The 19406-nt window shown below is 56.4% G+C and overlaps 1 protein-coding gene across 6 annotated transcripts in view; it reads left to right on the top strand.

The window, feature by feature from the left end:
* The first annotated feature begins 7941 nt into the window (after window positions 1-7941).
* Window positions 7942-19406, top strand: part of ZNF385C (zinc finger protein 385C) — a 30459-nt gene continuing 18994 nt past the window's right edge. For 5 of the 6 annotated variants that reach the window (XM_060082052.1, XM_060082053.1, XM_060082054.1 and 2 more), the window contains exon 1: window positions 7942-8191. In XM_060082052.1, the coding sequence (XP_059938035.1) occupies window positions 7942-8191 (250 nt within the window). The remainder of the gene's footprint in view (window positions 8192-19406) is intronic. The other variant, XM_060082055.1, reaches the window with a different exon arrangement.

The raw sequence follows: 19406 nt of genomic DNA, 5'->3' as shown, positions 1-19406 counted from the left end.
GGCGCAGGCCGTGGGACCGCACTCCTGGCTCCCCATCCGGGACCGACGCGCCGCTGGGGCTGAGCGCCCAAGGGGGCCCGCGCGCGGGGTGGCGGTTTTGGGGTCTCTGTAGGGCTGGTGGCAGCGGCGAGGACGCTGCCCCGCCTTGTGTTGGGGGAAGGTTGGGAGACAAGAATCACGACTTAACCGGAAACAGAGGTTGGGAGCGGGGAACCAGGGTGATGGCCAGAAGGACTTCCAGCTCCCAGGAGGTAGGGGAAGGGAGGCTGGGGACCACGGGGCAGAGACGGTGAGACTCTCATCCTAAAAAGGAGGGGACCATTCTCTGCAGACAGGGGGCTCCACCAAATAACCTACCTTCTTCGTCTAAGTTGTTTAGAGACTCCAAAAATCAACCCCCCCTTATCAGCCCCTGGGATAGAATAGAATGGAAGGGGTGGGGGGTGGGAGATCTGTTGTCTTTTGGGGCAGGGGTGCAGAGAGTATGCTCTCCACCCCCGGTTCCCATTCCCGTCATTCACCGTCTTTGGAGGCCTTCCTGCCTGCCCCTCCCCCTTCAAGCAGAATGCTTCCTCTTCTGTCAGGGTCAGGCGCAGAGGTTGGCCCTCGTGGTCCACGGGGGAGGCAGGATTCTACCTCCCACCCACAACTCTCAAACAGTCCCAGGACGTCTCAACCCTCCTTCCTCTGGCCCTCAGGATGCATTCACTCAGCCCCAACTTGGAAGTGCTGATAGGGAAGTGCTCCCCATTGTGGGACAATGGCGGTGGGGAGCACGGATTGGGGGAGCCACTGTTCAGTCTTCTGGGGAGTTGTGCTGGGGGAGCAGGCGGTGGATGAGGCTGAGCTGTGCCAGCGTCCTGGGCAGGCGGTGTGGAGGGTCTCCTGCACAACAAGTAAGGTTCCTAGGCCTTGCCTGGCAGCAGAGGCTAGAACAGGGGATACTGAGGCTCATACCCCCTCCCCCACCCCCACCTTAGAGGCAGCTGTTCTGTGTTGCCACTGTGGACCCTGCAAGGAGGGATGCAGCTTGGATCGCAAGAAGGACTTCCTTCCTGAGGGTGGCCTGAGGGTCTTTCAGGGGAGTCTCAGTGTCCAGGAGAGGCAGCCCTTATCTCTGGGGGTGTCAGGAGGGAAGGAGGCCCTCTGGGACTCCCAGCCAATAGGGGGTGAGGACAGATTGGAGGAGGAGAGGGTCGGGGGGGACGGTGACCTCCTCTCTGGACCGTCACTCTCCATCACCTCCCATGCCCCCTCTCTCCCATCCTTGGAGCTGGAGTGTTGACTTTCAGCACCTCTTATCCAGCTCACCCTTGAAATCCCCAGCACCCAGTAGTCCCCAGGGAGAGGTGACCAGCTTCCCCTGTCATCACTTCGGGTGGGAAGACAGACATGGCTGTCTTGGCTTGCCCAGTGGATCCCCCCCCCAACTGCATCTGACACCTGGACCAGCTGTTGCCCAGCCCCAGGGCCTCCTGTTCTGGCAAAGCAGGGACGTGTGGGTTGGGGGTTCCCGTGGCTGCCCCCACTCGGGCCATCCCACTCCTCTAGGTGGGGGTCTCTGACTCCTTTGGGGAGTCTTGGGTGTGAGTGTTGAGAGACCCCAGCTCTCTGGGCCATCCCATGGTGGGTGCCGCTCTATGGTGGCCACACAACTGAAGTGAGTTATTGCCCTTCCTCACCCTGCAAAGTGTCAGCCTTGGGAGAGTAGAAGTGGCGGGAAAGAGAGACCAAAATGCTCAGTGGTGGCTCCTTGGGGACACTGAGGGGGCAGCCAGGCCCAGGAGGGCTCACACTCCATTAGGAGGAGAATGGATGAGGCCTCTCTTCTTCCAGGTACGATTCCACACTCGTGCTCATGACCCTGTGAGTGACGGGAATGGGGGCGACCACGGTGTGCACCCCCTGCCCCTGCATCATGGGATGGTACAGAACTGACCCTTTTCACCTGCCTCTCTTTTCGACTGTGAGCCTCAGTTTCCTCATTTGTAAAGCCTCACAGGGTTGTTATGAGGCTTAACGGGGGTGCTGTCTATACAGTGCCCAGAAGGCAATGGACACTCGCCATGGGGCGGTTCTTTCTCTATCCCCACCCCGCCTTTCTCTGGCGGCTGAAACAGACAAATACAACTTGGCTTCCCCCCTCTCACCCCAACCTGAGAGGCAGCTGCTCTGTGTTGCCACTGCCCACCTGCAAAGGACCTGAGAGATTAGCCCAGCCCCACCCTCTCTCTTTAAAGAAGGGGAACTGAAGCCCAGAGGGGCAGGGACTGGCCCAAGGTTGGCGGGCCAGCCAGGCTCCCTTCTCAGAGGCAGGGCCTGGGACCTGGCTCAGGGGGGCAGGAGGGTAGATATTGACAGACCTGGGGAAAAGTACCAGAGTGTAGTTGGGTTCATTAAGGGTTTGGTGAGGGAGCCCTTCATGTCCTGCCAAAGGCTGGAGACAGGCCTAGAACCTTCTTCTCCCGTTAACCCTTTGGCAAAAGCAGCGCTTTCCCGAGGACACCTTTCCCCAGGCTGCGGCTGAAACAACTCCCTGCTCTGCACTTACGGCCTCCAGAGTTCTTTCTATCCACCCCTCTTTGGGTAGTACAGTCAGAGAATCCCACGCAGTGCCCGAGGACTCCACTGAAACCTGGGGCCCTGGGACTTCTCTGGTGATGCAGTGGTTAAGACTGCGCTCCTGGTGCAAGGGGCCCAGGTTCAATCTCTGGTCAGGGAAATAGATCCCACGTGCATTGCCACAACTAAGAGTTCGAATGCCACAACTAAGGAGCCCGCATGCTGCAATGAAGACCTGGTGCAACCAAATAAATTAAAAAGAAAAAAAGAGGGGCTTCTCTGGTGGCGCAGTGGTTGAGAATCCACCTGCCAGTGCACGGGGACATGGGTTGGAGCCCTGGTCCGGGAGGATCCCACATGCCATGGAGCAATGGAGCCCGGGTGCCACAACTACTGAGCCTGTGCTCTGGGGCCTGCGAGCCACAACTACTGAAGCCCGCATGCCTAGAGCCTGTGCTTGGCAACAAGAGAGGCCACCGGGGTGAGAAGCCCTCATACCGCAACGAAGAGTAGCTCCCGCTCGCCCACGCAACTAGAGAAAGCCTGAGCGCAGCAACAAAGACCCAATGCAGCCAAAACAAGAAAAAGAAAAAAAGAAACCTGGGGCCCTGAAGTCCACTGTCGCCCAGGAAGAAGGGATGGAAATGGGCCCTGGGGCCTGCCTGAGTGCTCCTTTCCGACCCCCTCTAGCTCCATATGGATGGACACACAGACAGACAGGCAGACAGCAACCCTGGCCTCCATCCACTCTCCAGCGCTGCTTTGAGCCTGCCTTCAGGTGGGTGGCTCCCTCCCTGCTGCAGCCGCAGCCCATCTCTCAGGGAAGGTGAGAACAGAGGGAGCTTTACCCGCTTCCTGTGTAAACCAGACAGACAAGACAGACACCTAGGTACACGCATGCTCTTTTTCTCTGCTTTCACCTGGTCTTTTCCCAAGTTCAGTTCAGTTCTCCCCCTGTCTTCACACCCCTTCCTCCCAGCCTCTCTGGCTCTGGCCCCCACTCTCCCTGCCCAGGGTGTGGCACCTCCCTGCCTGCCAGGTAGGGGCTGGGCAGCCCTGAGCCTCCCCAGAAGCCCTTCTCTGTATCCGTAGCCCCCCTTCCCACCCAGCAGTTCAGATCAGGACTTGGCAGGCTTTAAGGAGAGGTGACAGGGCCATGAAACCTCTCCATGCTTGTTCTCTAATCTATGAAATGGGATCATAGGTCAAGAATGGTGCCCACCTCATGGGGTTGTGAAGTTTAAAAGAGATCCTGTGTGTAAAGCACCTGGCACACAGTAAGCTCTCAGTAAACGGGTGTAATGATAAAGAAGAGGTGGTCTGGGCAGCTGAGTGGTAGAGGGGGAAGCAGGGAAGCTTCCAGAAGCAGTTCTTGTACTGCCTGTCCATGTACTTTGAAGCAAGTCCCCCTCCCCTGCTCTGGGACTCGATTTCCTCTTCTGTTAAAGACAGTGTGTCCTATCCACATGTGGGTCCAGCGAGGGTGACTCATGCTGGTTCTGAATAGGGGCCAGCAGGGGGTGTACTGGCCTCTTGATGCCCACAGCAGGGGTTAGACCGACCTGTGTGTGCCCTAAAAATTGCCCACCCCTCCACATTTTCTTGCTGGGAGTCTTAGCTGAGCTGGAGTGGTGGAGCTGCCGAGAGGACAGCTGTGAAGCCAGGGTTAGGCAGGGCAGGCTGCAGCAGGCCCAGCAGCCTGGCTGGGGGGGGTGGGGCACAGTTAGCCCTGGAATCCAGGAGGGCTCTGTGAGCTCAGAGGCTGTATATCACAGGGGTTTAATCAGCCCCATGGCAGATATTTGTCTGCTCTCTTGGACCATGTCCTGGGCCTGCCTGTCATAAATTGCACTGAGATTTCAAAATACCCCTGTCCCCTTGCTGGTGGAGCAGGCAGCTCTCCTGGGCATGGCCAGGAAAATCTCATTCCCCTGAAGCCTCTTCCCCCTGGCTGGTTGGACCCACCTCCCAATACTTGTACCTGGTACTTTCTTCCTGCTCCTCTTTCCTGCTGGGAGAGTCGGGGAAGACTTGTAAAGGCAGGAGAATAGCTGTGATGACCTCCATCTAGAGGTGAGAGGATGTAGAATCTCACAAGGTGATGGAGTGACTTTCCAGTGTGCCCTCCGTGGGCAGAGCTGTCCCCTGGACCCCAGACATGGTGCCCAGGAGTTTGGCATGGCTCAGAGGGGCAACCGAGTTGCCTCAAGAGTGTGGAGGAGTGGGGTCCGCCCTGCCGGGTGGGGTACCGAGTTCCACCTCTTATCTTCCCGCTAGATGCTCCCTGCGCCACCTGGAGGCTATCTCTCGTACTGCAGCCCAGCCAAACCACCAGGCACAGTGCCAGGGTCCCTCAAGTCACCAGGCACCTAGGACTGCACAAAGGTCAGATCCATGGTGTATTCGTTTTCTAGGGCTTCCATAACAAAGCACTACAAACCAGGTGGCCTCAACAATAGAAATGTCTTGTCTCACAGTTCTGGAGGCTGGAAGTCTAAAATCAGTGTCATCAGGGTTAGTTCCTTCTGAGGGCTGAAAGGAAGTCTGTTCCATGCTGTCGTGGTCCGAACGCGGGTCAGAAAAGAATTTCCAGACACAAAGCAGAATGTAAAGGAGATAGAATTTATTAGAGGGAAGGGTCACTGCCAGAACAGCGGGCCGACTTCCTAGTAGTCTGGGAGAGTCGAGCCCGAACATGTGCTATTGATCAGTTTTTATAGCCAGAAAACAAAAGAATGGTCCAAGGTGAAAATTTCCTTTACTGATTGGTCGAGGCACATATACCTTCCTTCTGTAGGGTGGGAGTGGGACAGAGCATATGCCTTTCCTTATTTGGGGCAGGTCCTGTGGCCCAGGTGGGCATCTGCAGGGCATGTGCTTCTGGTGGCCGCCCCCAGGAGCCAGGCAGAAGTTCCGGCCCTTCCTGCCTCTCACGCTGGGCCTGGTTCATAACCTGTTTCCCCTGCCGGCCAGCAGCCTGCTGCTCCTGGTCTCTCCCGTGACTCCCATGTGCTGACGTTTATAGGACCCCGAGAGGCGTTTTATATAGATCAGCTTGTCTAATCCTCACAGTGCCCTTATGACTTGGGAACTGTTCCTCATCACTCCCATTTTACAGATAAACAGATGAGAGGACTGAGGCTCAGGTCACACAACCAGTAAGTGACAGAGCTGAGATGTGAAACCAGGTGGGGGTCAATATAGAGCTCGTGCTCTTTTTTTCTTAATTTTAATTTTTTTAATTTTAATTTTTTAAATTTTTGGCTGCATTGGGTCTTCGTTGCTGCACGCAGGCTTCCTCTAGTTGTGACGAGCGGGAGCTACTCTTTGTTGTGGTGCGTGGGCTTCTCATTGCAGTGGCTTCTCGTTGCAGAGCATGGGCTCTAGGCGTGTGGGCTTCAGTAGCTGTGGTGCGTGGGCTCAGTAGTTGTGGCTTGCGGGCTCAGTATTTGTGGCGTATGGGCTTAGTTGCCCCATGGCATGTGGGATATTCCCGGACCAGGGCTCGAACCCGTGTCCCCTGCATTGGTAGGCGGATTCTTAACCACTGCGCCACCAGGGAAGTCCCAGAGCTCGTGCTCTTCATTACTGTGCCCCTCTGTTCCATTCACTCACAGTCCCCACACACGTCATGACAGCCCATTTTGTGGGAACATTGCCTGCAAAAGTGACAAGCAGCTTACGAAGAGCAGGGGGTGGGGTCCAGGGACTGCAGGCAAGGTTCTTGGCTGTGAACTTGAGAAATTAATTTTCTTTGTTCAGATGTGGGCTCCACTACTAGACGTGTGGCCTTATGGGAACGTTATGGCATCACTTGACTTCACTGGGTCTAATTTGCAAAATGAACACAAGTCTAAAGACACAGGAAATATCTTTTAGGAGGATGTATTGGTTCGCTTAGGCTGCCGTAACAAAGACCCACAGACTGAGTGGCTTAAATACCAAAAATTTGTTTTCTCCCAATTCTGGAGGATAGGAGTTTGGGCTCAAGGTGTAGGCAGAGTTGGTTTCTTCTAAGGCCTGTTCTTTTGCTCGCAGATGGCCATCTTCTCCCTGTGTCTTCCCATGGTCTTCTCTCTGTAAATGTCTTTCTTTTTTTTGGCCCTGCCACACAGCTTGTGGGATCTTAATTCCCCAACCAGGGATCTAACCCGGGCCCTCGGCAGTGAGAGCATGGAGCCCTAACCACTGGACTGCCAGGGAATTCCCCAAATTTCCTCTTCTTATAAGGACAACAGCCATATTGGATTAAGGACCACCCTAATGACCTCACCTTAACTTAATTACCTCTTTAAAGACCCTCTCTCCAAATACAATCACATTGTGAGATACTAGGAGTTAGGACTTCAACATATGAATTTGTGAGGGGGGGCGGGGGGGGTCACCAGACATAATTCAGCCCATACAAGCGAAATGGGCTCAGTCACACCTCACTCAGGCCCTAGCCTTGGGGCTCCCCCACTATGAGCGAGAGACACGGTCTCTGACCTCAGGAATTCTCTGTCCTGGTGAGGGGGACACCAGGCCTGCCCTCGGGAAATACCCAATCTGAAGCAGAGGCAGGAAGCATGCACACAGATTCAGGAAGAACGTGAAAATCAACCCAGTTCAGTCTGAGGAAGGTCATGGGGCAGAATAGAGCCAGTTAGAGGCAGAAAAGTCCGGTGGGAAAGGTTCAGAGAAGTGAGTCGGAAAGGAGAAGGGGAGGGGCCTGGAGGGGTGATGCGCATGCTCTGCAGGGCCCGGCGCGCGCGTGCGCGCGCGCGCGCGTCTGTGTGTGTGTGTGTGTATGTGTATGTGTGTGTGTGTGTGTAAACACCAACTGTTGCCCTAACAGCAGGGGGCATCGGGAGCCACGTGGGGCAGGGGTGGGGATGGCTTCACACCCTGTCACCGTTTGTGAATGTCACCAGCACTGGGCACGAGGTGGTTGGGTTTCTGCAGTCATCCTCTGGCGGGCAGCACCTGCATCCAGCAGGCACCACAGGCCTGCCTGTCCCAGCACTGTCAGCGCCTGGACTGCCTTGGGCCAGGCTCGTGTCTCCACTAGCCTCTCTGCTGGCTCTCCCTCCACGTCGCCCGCTTTCTGAGAGCCCCGCTCTCCCTCTGAGCGCTTTGCTCTGAGCCCTCAGGTGTCGGCCACCCAGTGTGTGGCTGTTTCTGACACTCTTCCAGATACCCCCGCATTTTACTGCTGCTGTGTTTAAAACAGCCCCCCTTCTGCTCCCTTTTGCCATCCTCGGGTTGGGGCTCTCAGAAGGCCAGGGAATTTCAGCTGGGATTCGGGGCACAGGCATCTCTGGGTCCCGAAGCCCTCTTGCTCCGTCTGTGTATTCATTGCACTCGCCTTTGTTTACTTGTCTCCCGATCTGCCCAGGTATGAAGCGGCCACTGAGCCCATCTCCCCCGGGTGAGAAGGAGCCCCCCGGATCTGGAGCTGCTGAGTGCCCCCCTCGGCCTCCAGAACCACCTAAGCCCAAGCGGGAAAGAAAACGGCCGTCGTACACCCTCTGCGACGTCTGCAACATCCAGCTGAACTCGGCAGCCCAGGCCCAGGTGCACTGTGGGGGGCGGGCCCACCAGAGGCGCCTGCGGCAGCTCAGCTTGGGAAAGACGCCCCTGGGGCCAGGTCAGTGTGGAGGGGCGCTGCTCCCACAGATTGGGTTCTGGGCCCCTGTGGGGGGCTCTGGGTCTGTGGCCTCTCTCTGTGGGGTACCCTCAATGGGGTCTTAGAGTCTGAAGTTCCCCAGATGCCATCAAAGTTTTTTTGCATCTTGACAGCCCTCTATGGGGTCTCTCAGGGCCTGAGGTCTGAGGCCTCCTCTGGATCTGGGGCTCTCCCTGTGGGGTCTTTTAGGACCAGGCCCCCTAAGCAGCATTTCTCCAACCAGGAGCCCCCTGGCAGATAGTTTTCCAGATAAGGGCCTCGCCTACGGGGCGTCCCAGGCTCCAGCTCTGGTCTCTGAAGGCCAGGGTCAGCGATGTGCACGACACTCCAGCTAAGGGCTGAGAGGTGGTCAGGGGAAGAGCGGGGAGAAGCCCCTCTCCCTTTGGCCACTGGACTCCTGGCCAGGATTTCGGCCTCTCCCTGGCTGGCATGACTCTGCAGAGGTTGGGCTGCAAGAGGACCGCTGACTGCAAGGCAGATTCTGGGCAAAGTGGGTGAATGGATTCGTGAGGATGATTCCAGCTGACAGGCACATGGGAGTCATGGGAGAGACCAGGAGCAGCAGGCTGCTGGCCGGCAGGGGAAACAGGTTATGAACCAGGCCCAGCGTGAGAGTCAGGAAGGGCCGGAACTTCTGCCTGGTTCCTGGGGGCGGCCACCAGAAGCATGCCCTGCACACATACCTTGCAGCCCAGGTTGGTAGCTTTGCCAGAGGGCTACACTCTGACCTCCTGAGGGCTGCCTGTTGTTTGGGTGAGTGTTTATGGGATGCCGTCCGTGTTCCCCGCACTGTGCTGGGGCCTGGAGACGTTCCGGTCTTACTCCTCCCCCCGCGGCCCCCAAGACTGAAACTGTCTTTTAGGCCGAGACAGACACGAAATGAGCAGATGAGTGTTGTGGGTGCTACATGGGACATGCCCTCAGGGGTACAAAGGAGAAAAGGTGATTCTACCTGGGGGTACCACGAAAAGCCTCCCGAAGGAGGGGGGCTGCAGTGAGCTTCGGAACAGGGGTGAGAAGAGAAGGGACCTCGCAGGCAGAGGTCACTGCATAAGCAAAGCAGGGAGTGCTCTAATGGCTGGTACCATCTTCCCCACCTGAGCACTTGGGGCTGGACCCCAGGATGTGACTCTGAATAAGAGCATATTCAACTGTATGGATGTTTCTGGAGTGTGTGTGTGTGAGTGTGTTCAAAAGTCATTCATTAATTCATCAGATACTTACAGACAGCTTACCATGTGCAAGCTGCTGATTGGGGGTATTCATATTTTTATTTATTTATTTATTTTCTATCGAAGTAGAGTTGATTTACAATGTTGTGTTAGTTTCAGGGGTACAGCACAGTGATTCAGAGAGAGATATATATATACATATATATATATGTTCTTTTTCAGATTCTTTTCCCTTTTAGGTTGTTACAAAATATTGAATATTGAGTATAATTCCCTGTGCTATACAGTAGGACCTTGTAGTATTTTTTCTTTTTTTGTACTTTTTCTTTATTGAGATATTACTGACATATAACAAATGTAAATTTAAGGGGTACAGTGTGATGATTTGATACATGTATATATTGTGAAATGATTACCACAGTAAAGCTAGTTAACACCTCCATCCCCTCACATAATTCTGAGCGTATGTGTACAGATAACAGTTAAGATTTACTTTCTTAACAACTTTCAAGAGTATAAGGCAGTACTGCTAATTATAGCCACCAAGCTGTGCATTAGATCCCTACATCGTATTTATCTTACAGCTGGGACTTTGTACCCTTTGACCGGCATCTCCCCATTTCCCCCACCACCAGCCCCTGGCAACCACCATTCTACTCTCTATGTCTATGAGTTCAGCTTTTTTAGATTCTGCATATAAGTGAGAACATACAGCATTTGTCTGGGAATTTGTTTTTTTTTTTTTTTTTTTTTTTTTGCTGTACGCGGGCCTCTCACTGCTGTGGCCTCTCCCGTTGCGGAGCACAGGCTCTGGACACACAGGCTCCGCGGCCATGGCTCGCGGGCCCAGCCGCTCCGCGGCATGTGGGATCTTCCGGGATCGGGGCACGAACCCGTGTCCCCTGCATCGGCAGGCGGACTCTCAACCACTGCGCCACCAGGGAAGCCCGGAATTTGTGTTTTTAAAAGGCAACAGAGCTGCCTGTCAGGAAAGAACTGTCTAGATAACTACATGCAGACAAGTTTGTCCAAGATAACAGCAGGCTTCATAGATGTGGGGATGGGCTCCTTTGAGAAGTGGGAGGGAGTGGTGAATTGACAGAAGTCAGGGGACGCTTCAGAGAAATGACACTGAAGGTGGATCTTGGTGGATCTTGTCTCCCAGGCAGGGAGACAGCTAGAGCAGCTAGAGCAGTGGTCTCCAATCTTTTTGGCACCAGGGACCGGTTTCTCGAAAGACAAATTTTCCACGGACTGGGGGGCTGGGGGAATGGTTTTGGAATGATTCAAGTGCATTACATTTATTGTGCACTTTATTTCTATTATTATTACATTGCGATATATAATGAAATAATTATACAACCCACCATAATGCAGAGTCAGTGGGAGCCCTGAGCTTGTTTTCACTTGCCACTCACCGATAGGGGTTTTGTTTTGTTTTGTTTTTTAATTTATTTATTTTGGCTGTGTTGGGTCTTTGTTGCTGTGTGCAGGCTTTCTCTAGTTGCGGCGAGCGGGGACTACTCTTCCTTGCGGCGTGTGGGCTTCTCATTGTCGTGGCTTCTCTTGTTGCGGAGCACAGGCTCTAGGCGTGCAGGCTTCAGTAGTTGTGGCACGTGGGCTCAGTAGTTGTGGTGCACAGGCTTAGTTGCTCCGTGGCATGTGGGATCTTCCCAGACCAGGGCTCAAACCCGTGTCCCTTGCGTTGGCAGGCAGATTCTTAACTGCTGCACCACCAGGGAAGCCCACTGATAGGGTTTTGATGTGAGTCTGCAGGCAATTGATTTATTGTGGTCTCTGTGCCGTCAAGCCTCTCTGCTAATGATGATCTGTATTTGCAGCCGCCCCCCAGGGCTAGCGTCACCGCCTCAGCTCCACCTCAGATCATCAGGCATTAGATTCTCATAAGGAGCGCACAGCCTAGATCCCTCCCACGCGCACTTCACAGTAGGCTTCGCGCTCCTATAGAATCTAATGCCGCTGCCGCTGATCTGACAGGAGGCGGAGCTCAGGTGGTAATGCAAGCAATAAGGAGTGGCTGTAAATACAGATGAAGCTTCGTTCACTAGCCCACCGCTCACCTCCTGCTGTGCGGCCTGGTTCCTAACAGGCCACGGACCAATACCAGTCTGCGGCCCGGGGGTTGGGGACCCCTGAGCTAGAGCAAATGCACCCAGGCCTGAGGCCATGGCTTTGCAGGAACAGCAGGGGGTGCTGGGCTGGGCAAGTGGCTGGCGTGGCAGGAGGTGAGCAGGGGCTGCCTGTGAAGTCCTCAAAGCCAAGCTGGGCAGCTGGCCTTTGTCCTGAAGGTGATGGGCATCACTGAAGTGTTTTGAGCAGGAGTAGTTAGTGTTTTTAGAGGTCTCTGGTGAGGGGGAAGGGTAAGTCTTGGGGGTACATGAGAAGGAAGTGGGTAGGATGGTGGAACCAGATTCCGGGGTCTTTTCTGCAGGACTTGGTGACTGACGGGATGTGGGGCCGAGGGGAAGGGAGGTGCCAAGGATGACTCTGGCTTAGGGGATGCTGTGATGGACAGTTCCGTTATCAGAAAGGGGCCGCTGAGAGGGAGGCAAGGGTGGGTGGGGAAGGCCATTCCTGTGACCAGAGGACTTGGTCCCACCCCTGCTCCCCTCTAACTCTGGCTTTTCAGGCCTTCCTTCCGGGCAGTGGTCCTTCCTTCTCTCCCCCACCCACCATCCCAGTGTGGAGAGAGCAGGTGGGCTGTGAGAAAAAGGACAGCAGCACCAGACACTGGTGGCCACAGACAGGCTGCCCAGAGGGATGGGGTCCCCCTTCACTTGGCTTCCCTTTTCTCACAGTCCTTATCCCCCGAGTACAGGATAGGTTTGGGGGGGTCACCAGGAGACACGATGCCTGGTACTCCCTCCCGAGATTGTTAAACAACACCTCGTAAGTCATTGGCCCTCCAGTCACCTGTCCTGCATCACCAGCCTTCCAGCCCTGCGCTGGCCCCGGGCAGGATGCTGGGATTCTGTACTGAGCAGTGCTGGGCATTCACGGTCTGGAGGGAAAGATAGCCACGGGGCCAGACCTTCCCCACCGCCATGCTAAGAGGAGTGAGCGGCACTGTGGGAGCATGCTGGGCGGGGGGGTGATGGCTGTGACTAGAGCGAGGATGTTGCATCCTCAGATTTCTGGGAACCCTGGGATCCCGGGGCTCCAGCGGAGAACTTGTGTTCCATTGGCCTGGTTATCTTTTTTTTTTTTTGGCCACACCAAGAGGCACATGGGATCATAGTTCCCTGACCAGGGATCAAACCCGCGCCCCCTGCATTGGAAGCACGGAGTCTTAACGACTGGACCGCCAGGGAAGTCCCTTGGCCTGGTTATCTTTGACTCTACTTCAGGTTGTGACCCCCCAGCAAACCACCCCCTCCATGGACTCTCCTGTCTCCTTGGCCCTCTGGGAGTTGCGGGTGGGAGAGGCAGCCCAATGCTAGCAACTCCCCCCAGGGGTGAGGGGGTGGGGACCTCCGTCGTGTCCGCTTGAGGAGGCTGGACCAGAGCAGAGAGCCCTGAGGGCACGGCTGACTGGGGCACCTCCGGAAATGGAGAGTCACGTCTACTTTCAGGAGGCTTGAGGCAAAGGAGCCCTTAACGCACGGCTTTGTTCCTGGACACCTGAGATCTCAGTCCTGTGGCAGCCAGGAGGGCCGCCCGTTCCCTGGGAGGGCGCTGAAGTGGTGGGGGTGACGGCCCAGTCATGCCCCTTCGAGGCTCCCTTTCTGGGAGGCCTCCTGGAGCTGTCACTCTGATTAGGGGTCTGGGGGGCTGGCGCCTTGCACAGTGACAGGCCGTCACAGGCAGTGAGGCGGGATCCTGTCTGGAGGATCCTGTCCCTGAGGCCGTCTGTGGGAGGGAGATATGGGGGGCGGCTCTCCCCTCTCTCAGCTTCCTCACCAATGCCTGTGTCAGAGGCCGCCTTACTCAGCCTCACCCAGCTGCCCACCATGAGTCAGCCTGGAACACCTAGGAAGGGGAAACAGCACAGGATGCAGAAACAGCGGGAACCGCGCCCTTCCCCAGCCCCTCCTCCAGGTCATTCCCCCACCTGCCCTCCTCCCGATCTGTCTCCCACACAGCAGACCCTTTCATGCTTCAGGAATGAGCCATCTTTCACCCTACCTGCCCCCCATGGGAGGTGTGGGCACCAGGAACCTCCGCCTCAATGTGGCTGAACTCAATGACCCTATTGACCATCACACACACACACACACACACACACACACACACACACACACACACACACACACACACACACACACGCGTGTGCGTATCCCTAAACAAGTTTAGGTAGTTCTTGAACATCTGCAGAGAGAAAGGTTTGCTGCCTCAACCCTCCTACCTCCAACCTCTAGTGTGGATGTTGGGCCAGCACCGGGCTTGGGGGACGGACACCAGGACCTGGACCTTGGGGAAAGAGCTGTGACCTACCCCCAGGGCCAATGAGCATGTGCTTAGGAGATGAACTGTTTGCAAAGCACTTCCACAAGCAGTACAGCATTCCCTCCTCACCCAGCCATCCCTGGGCGTAGCGGCCTCACTTGAGAAACGGAGATACTAGAACTCAGAGAGTGTAAGCAACAGGCGTAAGGCCACAGCCAGGTTCAGATCCCAGCATCTCTGACTCTAAATCCTGTCTCTCACGTGCCTTCCTCACCTTGCTGCTGAGGAGAACAGCATACATTAAGAGAGATGGAGCCTTAATGTTTCAGGAATGGGGAGGAGGGATGGCCCAGCGCAGGCAGACCAGCTCCCATGACAGGCAGTTCAAGTGCTCAGAACCCATGCCTTGGTGTCCTCAACTGAAAAATGGGGAGACGCCAGCCATCTCCCGCTCTGCTTAGGCTGGCTAGGGACAGGGAGCGGAGCCTTCTAAATCCAACTGGCTCCTCCCCCTGTCTCTTGGCAGGACGGACCCAGCTGCCCAATTTAGGGCACATACCCTGTTCTCCACCATTGCAACATGACACCAGAGGGGAGAGAAGATTTCAAAAATGACTTAAGCTCTGGCTTACCGAAATGGTCAGAGGGGACTTGGATGGGGAGCACAGGGTAGACACTAAAGGGGACAAGAAAGCGGAGACGGAGTCAGACTATATTGGATTTCAGGGCAAAGACGGCTGCAGCTGTACCAGACACCCCTGTGCCTTTGGGGACGGGAAGGCATCAGAGCGGCAGATGGAGGCTGTCCCCTGCCCTGCGCCCTCAGACCTCTCCTAGATCCCGTTCTAATCAGTCCCTCCATCTCCTCTCCTAGTCTTTGACTGCAGAAGCCTCTGGCTGCATTCTGAGCCCCAGAGATCAAAGGCCTTGAGCTTGGGTCACACCTGAGTCACTGGCTTGATGAGCTCTTCACCCTCCACTCCCTGCAGATGGATTAATTTCAGTCCCATCAGGAGGCCCCGGAAGCCCTCCAGCCTGTCCCCCCCATGGCTTCAGTATCTCCCTGGATTTCCAGTTCCTCCTCAGTGCCCCTCCCAGCCCATCCCGAGGCCTCTGGATGCCTGCTTCACCTTGGCTCCCCCAAGGCCACTAAGAAGTTCTTGGGGGGTCTAACCAGTGCCTCCTGCGGTTCTCCTTAAGTGGCAGGTGATGGCGGTGCCCTCACTCACCCCCTCACAGATGTGAACCTGACCATCAGCACCTCCCCCCAGGGGCCACCAGGAAAGGCAAGGCTGTCTAGGTGGAACTTAGGGGGCTTAGCTCAGATCCCTGCCCCCGCAGAAGACAAAGGTTCCGTCTGTGTCTCTGGGTGGGTTAATTAGCTCTGGGCTTGAGTTTCCGTCCTCTCCCCACACCAGCAAGCCCTTTCCCCCACAGAGCCTCTTCCTAACAAACCTGTTCTCAGGGGCTGCCGCCGCCACCCCCTCCCCAGACCTTCTTTGCAGCTTGAGAACTGGCTGCTGCAGAGATTACGGGTTATTGTCTGGTGGAGACAGGATGCTGAGGGGGTGGGGGGCTGGCGCTGGGACCCGGGCTTGGAATGCGAGACTGGATCCAGCTGTGGCTTGGCTGTCTCCGCTCCCGCATTCCACCCCCCTCCCGGCACCAGGTGCTCAGGTGAGTTAGGAGCCCGCAGGTTTCAGGAAGAGGCGGAGGAGGAAGGAGCCAAATCAGAAGAGAAAAGATGGGTGGGAGAGGAGGGTGCGGGCGGATGAGGGGCGTCAGAAGTTCTCGGTGATCCATGAACACCCCTTCCCCGCTTCCTGGCATCGCCCAGGTAGCAGGTCCGGCAGTCCAGGTACTGAACTGCAAGCCACCTGCGCTCCCTTCCCCTTCTCTGAGCCTCGGTTTCCCCTGCAGTAAAAGGAGGTAAATAAAAGGGGATGGGGGCAGAGGATACGTAAGGCTAGATGGGAGAACGGGCCCCCTGCGGCAGCAAGCCCTCAGGCAGGGCTTCAAAGTTGAGAAGAAGAATTTTCTGGCCGGCAGAGAAGGGGCTGGAAGCACCTCCTGTCCTGGAGGCCTCTGTGGGCAGGGTCAACTCTTCGCTTCGGTATAAGAGGCACTAGGCCCCCTGACACCCTCCCGCTGTCCCCATACCTTCGGGGAAGAAGTGCCCTGTGCTTTCCACCGGTGGTTGGGGTGGGGAAACCGGGGAACAGGCAGCGCCTTCCTGGAGAGGGGAGACAGGGCCCGGTAACCGTGGCTTCCCAGCAGAAGCAGGAGCCCCTCCCTCGCACCCTCCCCTCCTGTCCCTCCACTCCCCCACCCCTTCCCTCTGTCACTCTCCGGCTGGGTTTCATTCGCTTCGCACTCTGCGCTCAGCGGTTCCTCCAGAGGCAGAGAATGCTCTTGGGTGAGTGCTGAGGACGCCTGAGCTGGGGGCTTGGGGCGGGGGCTTCGAGCCGAGGGTGGGCCTCTCCCCTCTCCCCTCTCCCCTGCCCTATCCTTTTCCTCCTGTTGTCGACCCCCCCTCCCGCCCCAGAGTCGTCTGTTTAGAGGCTCCAGTAGCCAGCTGACTCTTGGTACCTTTTCCCAAGTTCAAGGATGGGCAGGGGGAGCCCCCACTCTGGCCGGGAGCAAAGGTGGGGCAGGGGTGGCAGGAACGGTCGGGAATCTGGAGGTCCAGCCTGCAGGAATGAGGCTGCTACACTTTGGGGCAGGTGTGCGTCCTCCGAGGAGCCCCCGCTACAAGGGTTCCTTGTATCAAATCATACCTTCAACTGCCTCTAAGGGGCCGCCTGGAGGAGCAGGGCTCGGGGGTTAGAGGCAGTTGTCAATGAAGCAGAGAAGGAGAGAGCCAGGCGCCCGCTGAGGTCCAGCCATCGCGCTGGGGTCAACATCAACGCCCCCCGTGCTTTGTTCGTGGTCTCCTGGCTCACCTCCCCACACAGGGCTTGCCTGGTCCTTTTTGAGGGAAACAGCCATTACCCTTTAAGGATTTGGGGGATCCCCTTCCACAAGGGCCAGGGCTGGAGGCCCTGGGGCTGGGAGCAGAGTGTTCCTCTTGTGACTGGGCTCGGGGGTCTTCCTCAGGTGCAGGGAGGGCGGGAGTATGGAACATCAACGCCTCCACAGTGCTGGCCAGCCCAGGGTGGGTTGGGGGCGCTGGAGAATGTGGGGAGGAATCCTAATCCTAGCGGCGGGTGAGCAAGCTGGGGTCTTGGTTCAACCTCTCATTCCCTGCCTTTGGCTCTCTCTCCCTCCTGGACTCCCTTTCTTCACAGAGTTTTGGTTTTATTTGTGATAGAAACGGCAACTTTACTATTTGAGGGGTGTGTGTGTGTGTGAGCGCGCGTGCACGCTGCCTCTGGGAGGACCCTACCATCTGCCCCTATGACTCGAGGCAGGGGTGGGAGGGGGACTCGGTTTGGCTACATGAGCTTGTGTGTATGTCAGATGCGTTTAATTTTGTCAGGGGTGTGTGTGTTTCTGTATATGGATCTTTGTGTACGTGCACCTCTCTGTGATGCTGTGTGCCACTGCATGCCTGTTGTTCTGTGTTGTCTGTATGTGCATCTGTAGGGGTCTGCGTGTCCTCGTGTGTGTGTCCCTCTGGGTGTATATGATCTGAGTGTGTCTTTGTTGCTCTTGCCTGTATGTTCATGCATGCTCATGCGTGGCCTCTGTGCCCGCCCCTTGGCCAGCAGAGGTATCTGTCTGTCTCTGCGTGGGTACCACCTCCGTATGTACACACATCAGTGTGCATAGACGGTCTCACCATGGGGAGATGTGTGTGAGTGTGTGCCTTGGTGTCTGTCCCTGTCACTATCTGTGTGGATGCCTGTGGACCTCAGGGTGTGTGTCCCTGTGCTCTTTCGTGTGTATCTTTCCCAGTGATGGCAACACAGCAGGACGTAGCTTCCCCGGATTCTCTCCCGTGGATGGTAGGCAGGGTGACGTTATTTCATCAGACACCAGCTCTGCACCCCTGCCCTCGTCTCTGTTGGACCCCTGGGGGTGGCCTTTTCTCCGTCACTTAGTCTGGTTTATTCCTGTTCGATCAGAGTAACAACCCACCCTCTTGAGGCAGCCATCCAATGAGCCCTGGGTCCCGGCTGTGGACCCCTGGCCAGGGGTGGGGAGGGACTGCTCTGAGACACTAAGCCAGGGTGGCTGTTCTGTTGCAAGATGCTACCCGAGAAGACCCCCTAACACACACCTGACCGTTTTTGGGGTGCAGAATTCTAGACCCGTCAGGCTGTGTGGTGCCATCTTGGGATGGGGGTGGGGGCTGCAGCGTCTCCCTTCATCTGAGTGTACCCACAAGCCAAGTGGCCACACGTGTGTGTGCATGTGCCATGACTCGTGCGTCATCCCAGCGGCCCTGGGGGCCAGGGCTCACAGTGAATGTCAGAGGCAGGTGGTGGGCGGCTCAGAGCAGCGCTGCGTGAAGGGGGCTGCGGGGAGCTCCCAGCAACCACTGAAGAGGCCCTGACCTCAACGTGTGCCTTAGGCCTTGAGTGGGAGAAGAGTGTACCCAGTTGTGCGGGGGCCGGAAGGCATTTCCGGGTGACTTTGTGCTGACCAGAAGGGGAGACTGGGTCACCAAGTGCCCTGCACCCCCTGTGCAAACGGCCTCCACACCCAGCACCTCATTTGGTCCTCAGACCCATTCCTGTCCTGCCCTTTCCTCCTTACCCAGGTGTAATTCCCACTTCACAGGTGAGGAAACTGAGGCTAAGTGCTGGGCTGCCAAGGCCTCAGAGTTTGATGTCGTTACTGGAGCTCCACTGCAGGCCTCTAGGTCTAGGAAGGTGGGGTACCACCCACATTCCTCCTGCAGGGAAACCCACACAGGGGTGAGGGTCTCCTGGGCGTCTGAGAGTTCTAGGAAGAGGTCACTCCTCCCACCCACCCCATTTGTCATCCCTGTTACAAATAACTCATTAGATTAAAACACCGATTTCCTGGGAATTCCCTGGTGGTCCAGCAGTTAAGACTTTGCGCTCTCACTGCTGAGGCCCGGGTTCAATCCCTGGTCGCGGAACTAAGATCCCACATGATTTTCTAGCTCACCCACCTCCCGAGGTTCCCCACAAGGCCGGAAGGTCAAAATCCCCAGCATTCACTGTAGAGCTTCCATACCTCTGTTCTACCTTGAGCTTTGAGAACCTGCACTCGACTTTGAACTTCACGATGGTTCCCAATGGCTCTGCCATTCCCACTGCTGAAATGCCCTTTGCCTGGTAAAATCTCACTGACCCTTTTGTGAAACCTAATTGCCTCTCCAGGCTGATGACCTTCAGCTGACAGCCTGCTCCTCTGTGATTCCCAAAGCATTTTGTTCATCGCTCTCGCTCGGGGCACTTGCCAGAGTGTAGCCTCCCTAGCGCCCCGCCTGTTTGGGTCTCACCAGTCAGTTCTCACCTGTGAGCTCCTCTAGGAACCCACGGATACCTGTGGTGAATGAATGACCACTGTCCCTCCCGCTGGCGGGGAGCATCCTTCCTGCGGTCTAACCTGAGTTGCTCCTGCTGCAGCGCACGCGGTGGGGAGGGTGAGAGCGACGCCGGGCTAAGGGTGCGCCGGGCCAG

Source organism: Mesoplodon densirostris, chromosome 18 (assembly GCF_025265405.1).
Source record: "Mesoplodon densirostris isolate mMesDen1 chromosome 18, mMesDen1 primary haplotype, whole genome shotgun sequence".
NCBI classification, from domain to species: domain Eukaryota; kingdom Metazoa; phylum Chordata; class Mammalia; order Artiodactyla; family Ziphiidae; genus Mesoplodon; species Mesoplodon densirostris.
This window is presented reverse-complemented; position numbering and strand designations above follow the sequence as displayed.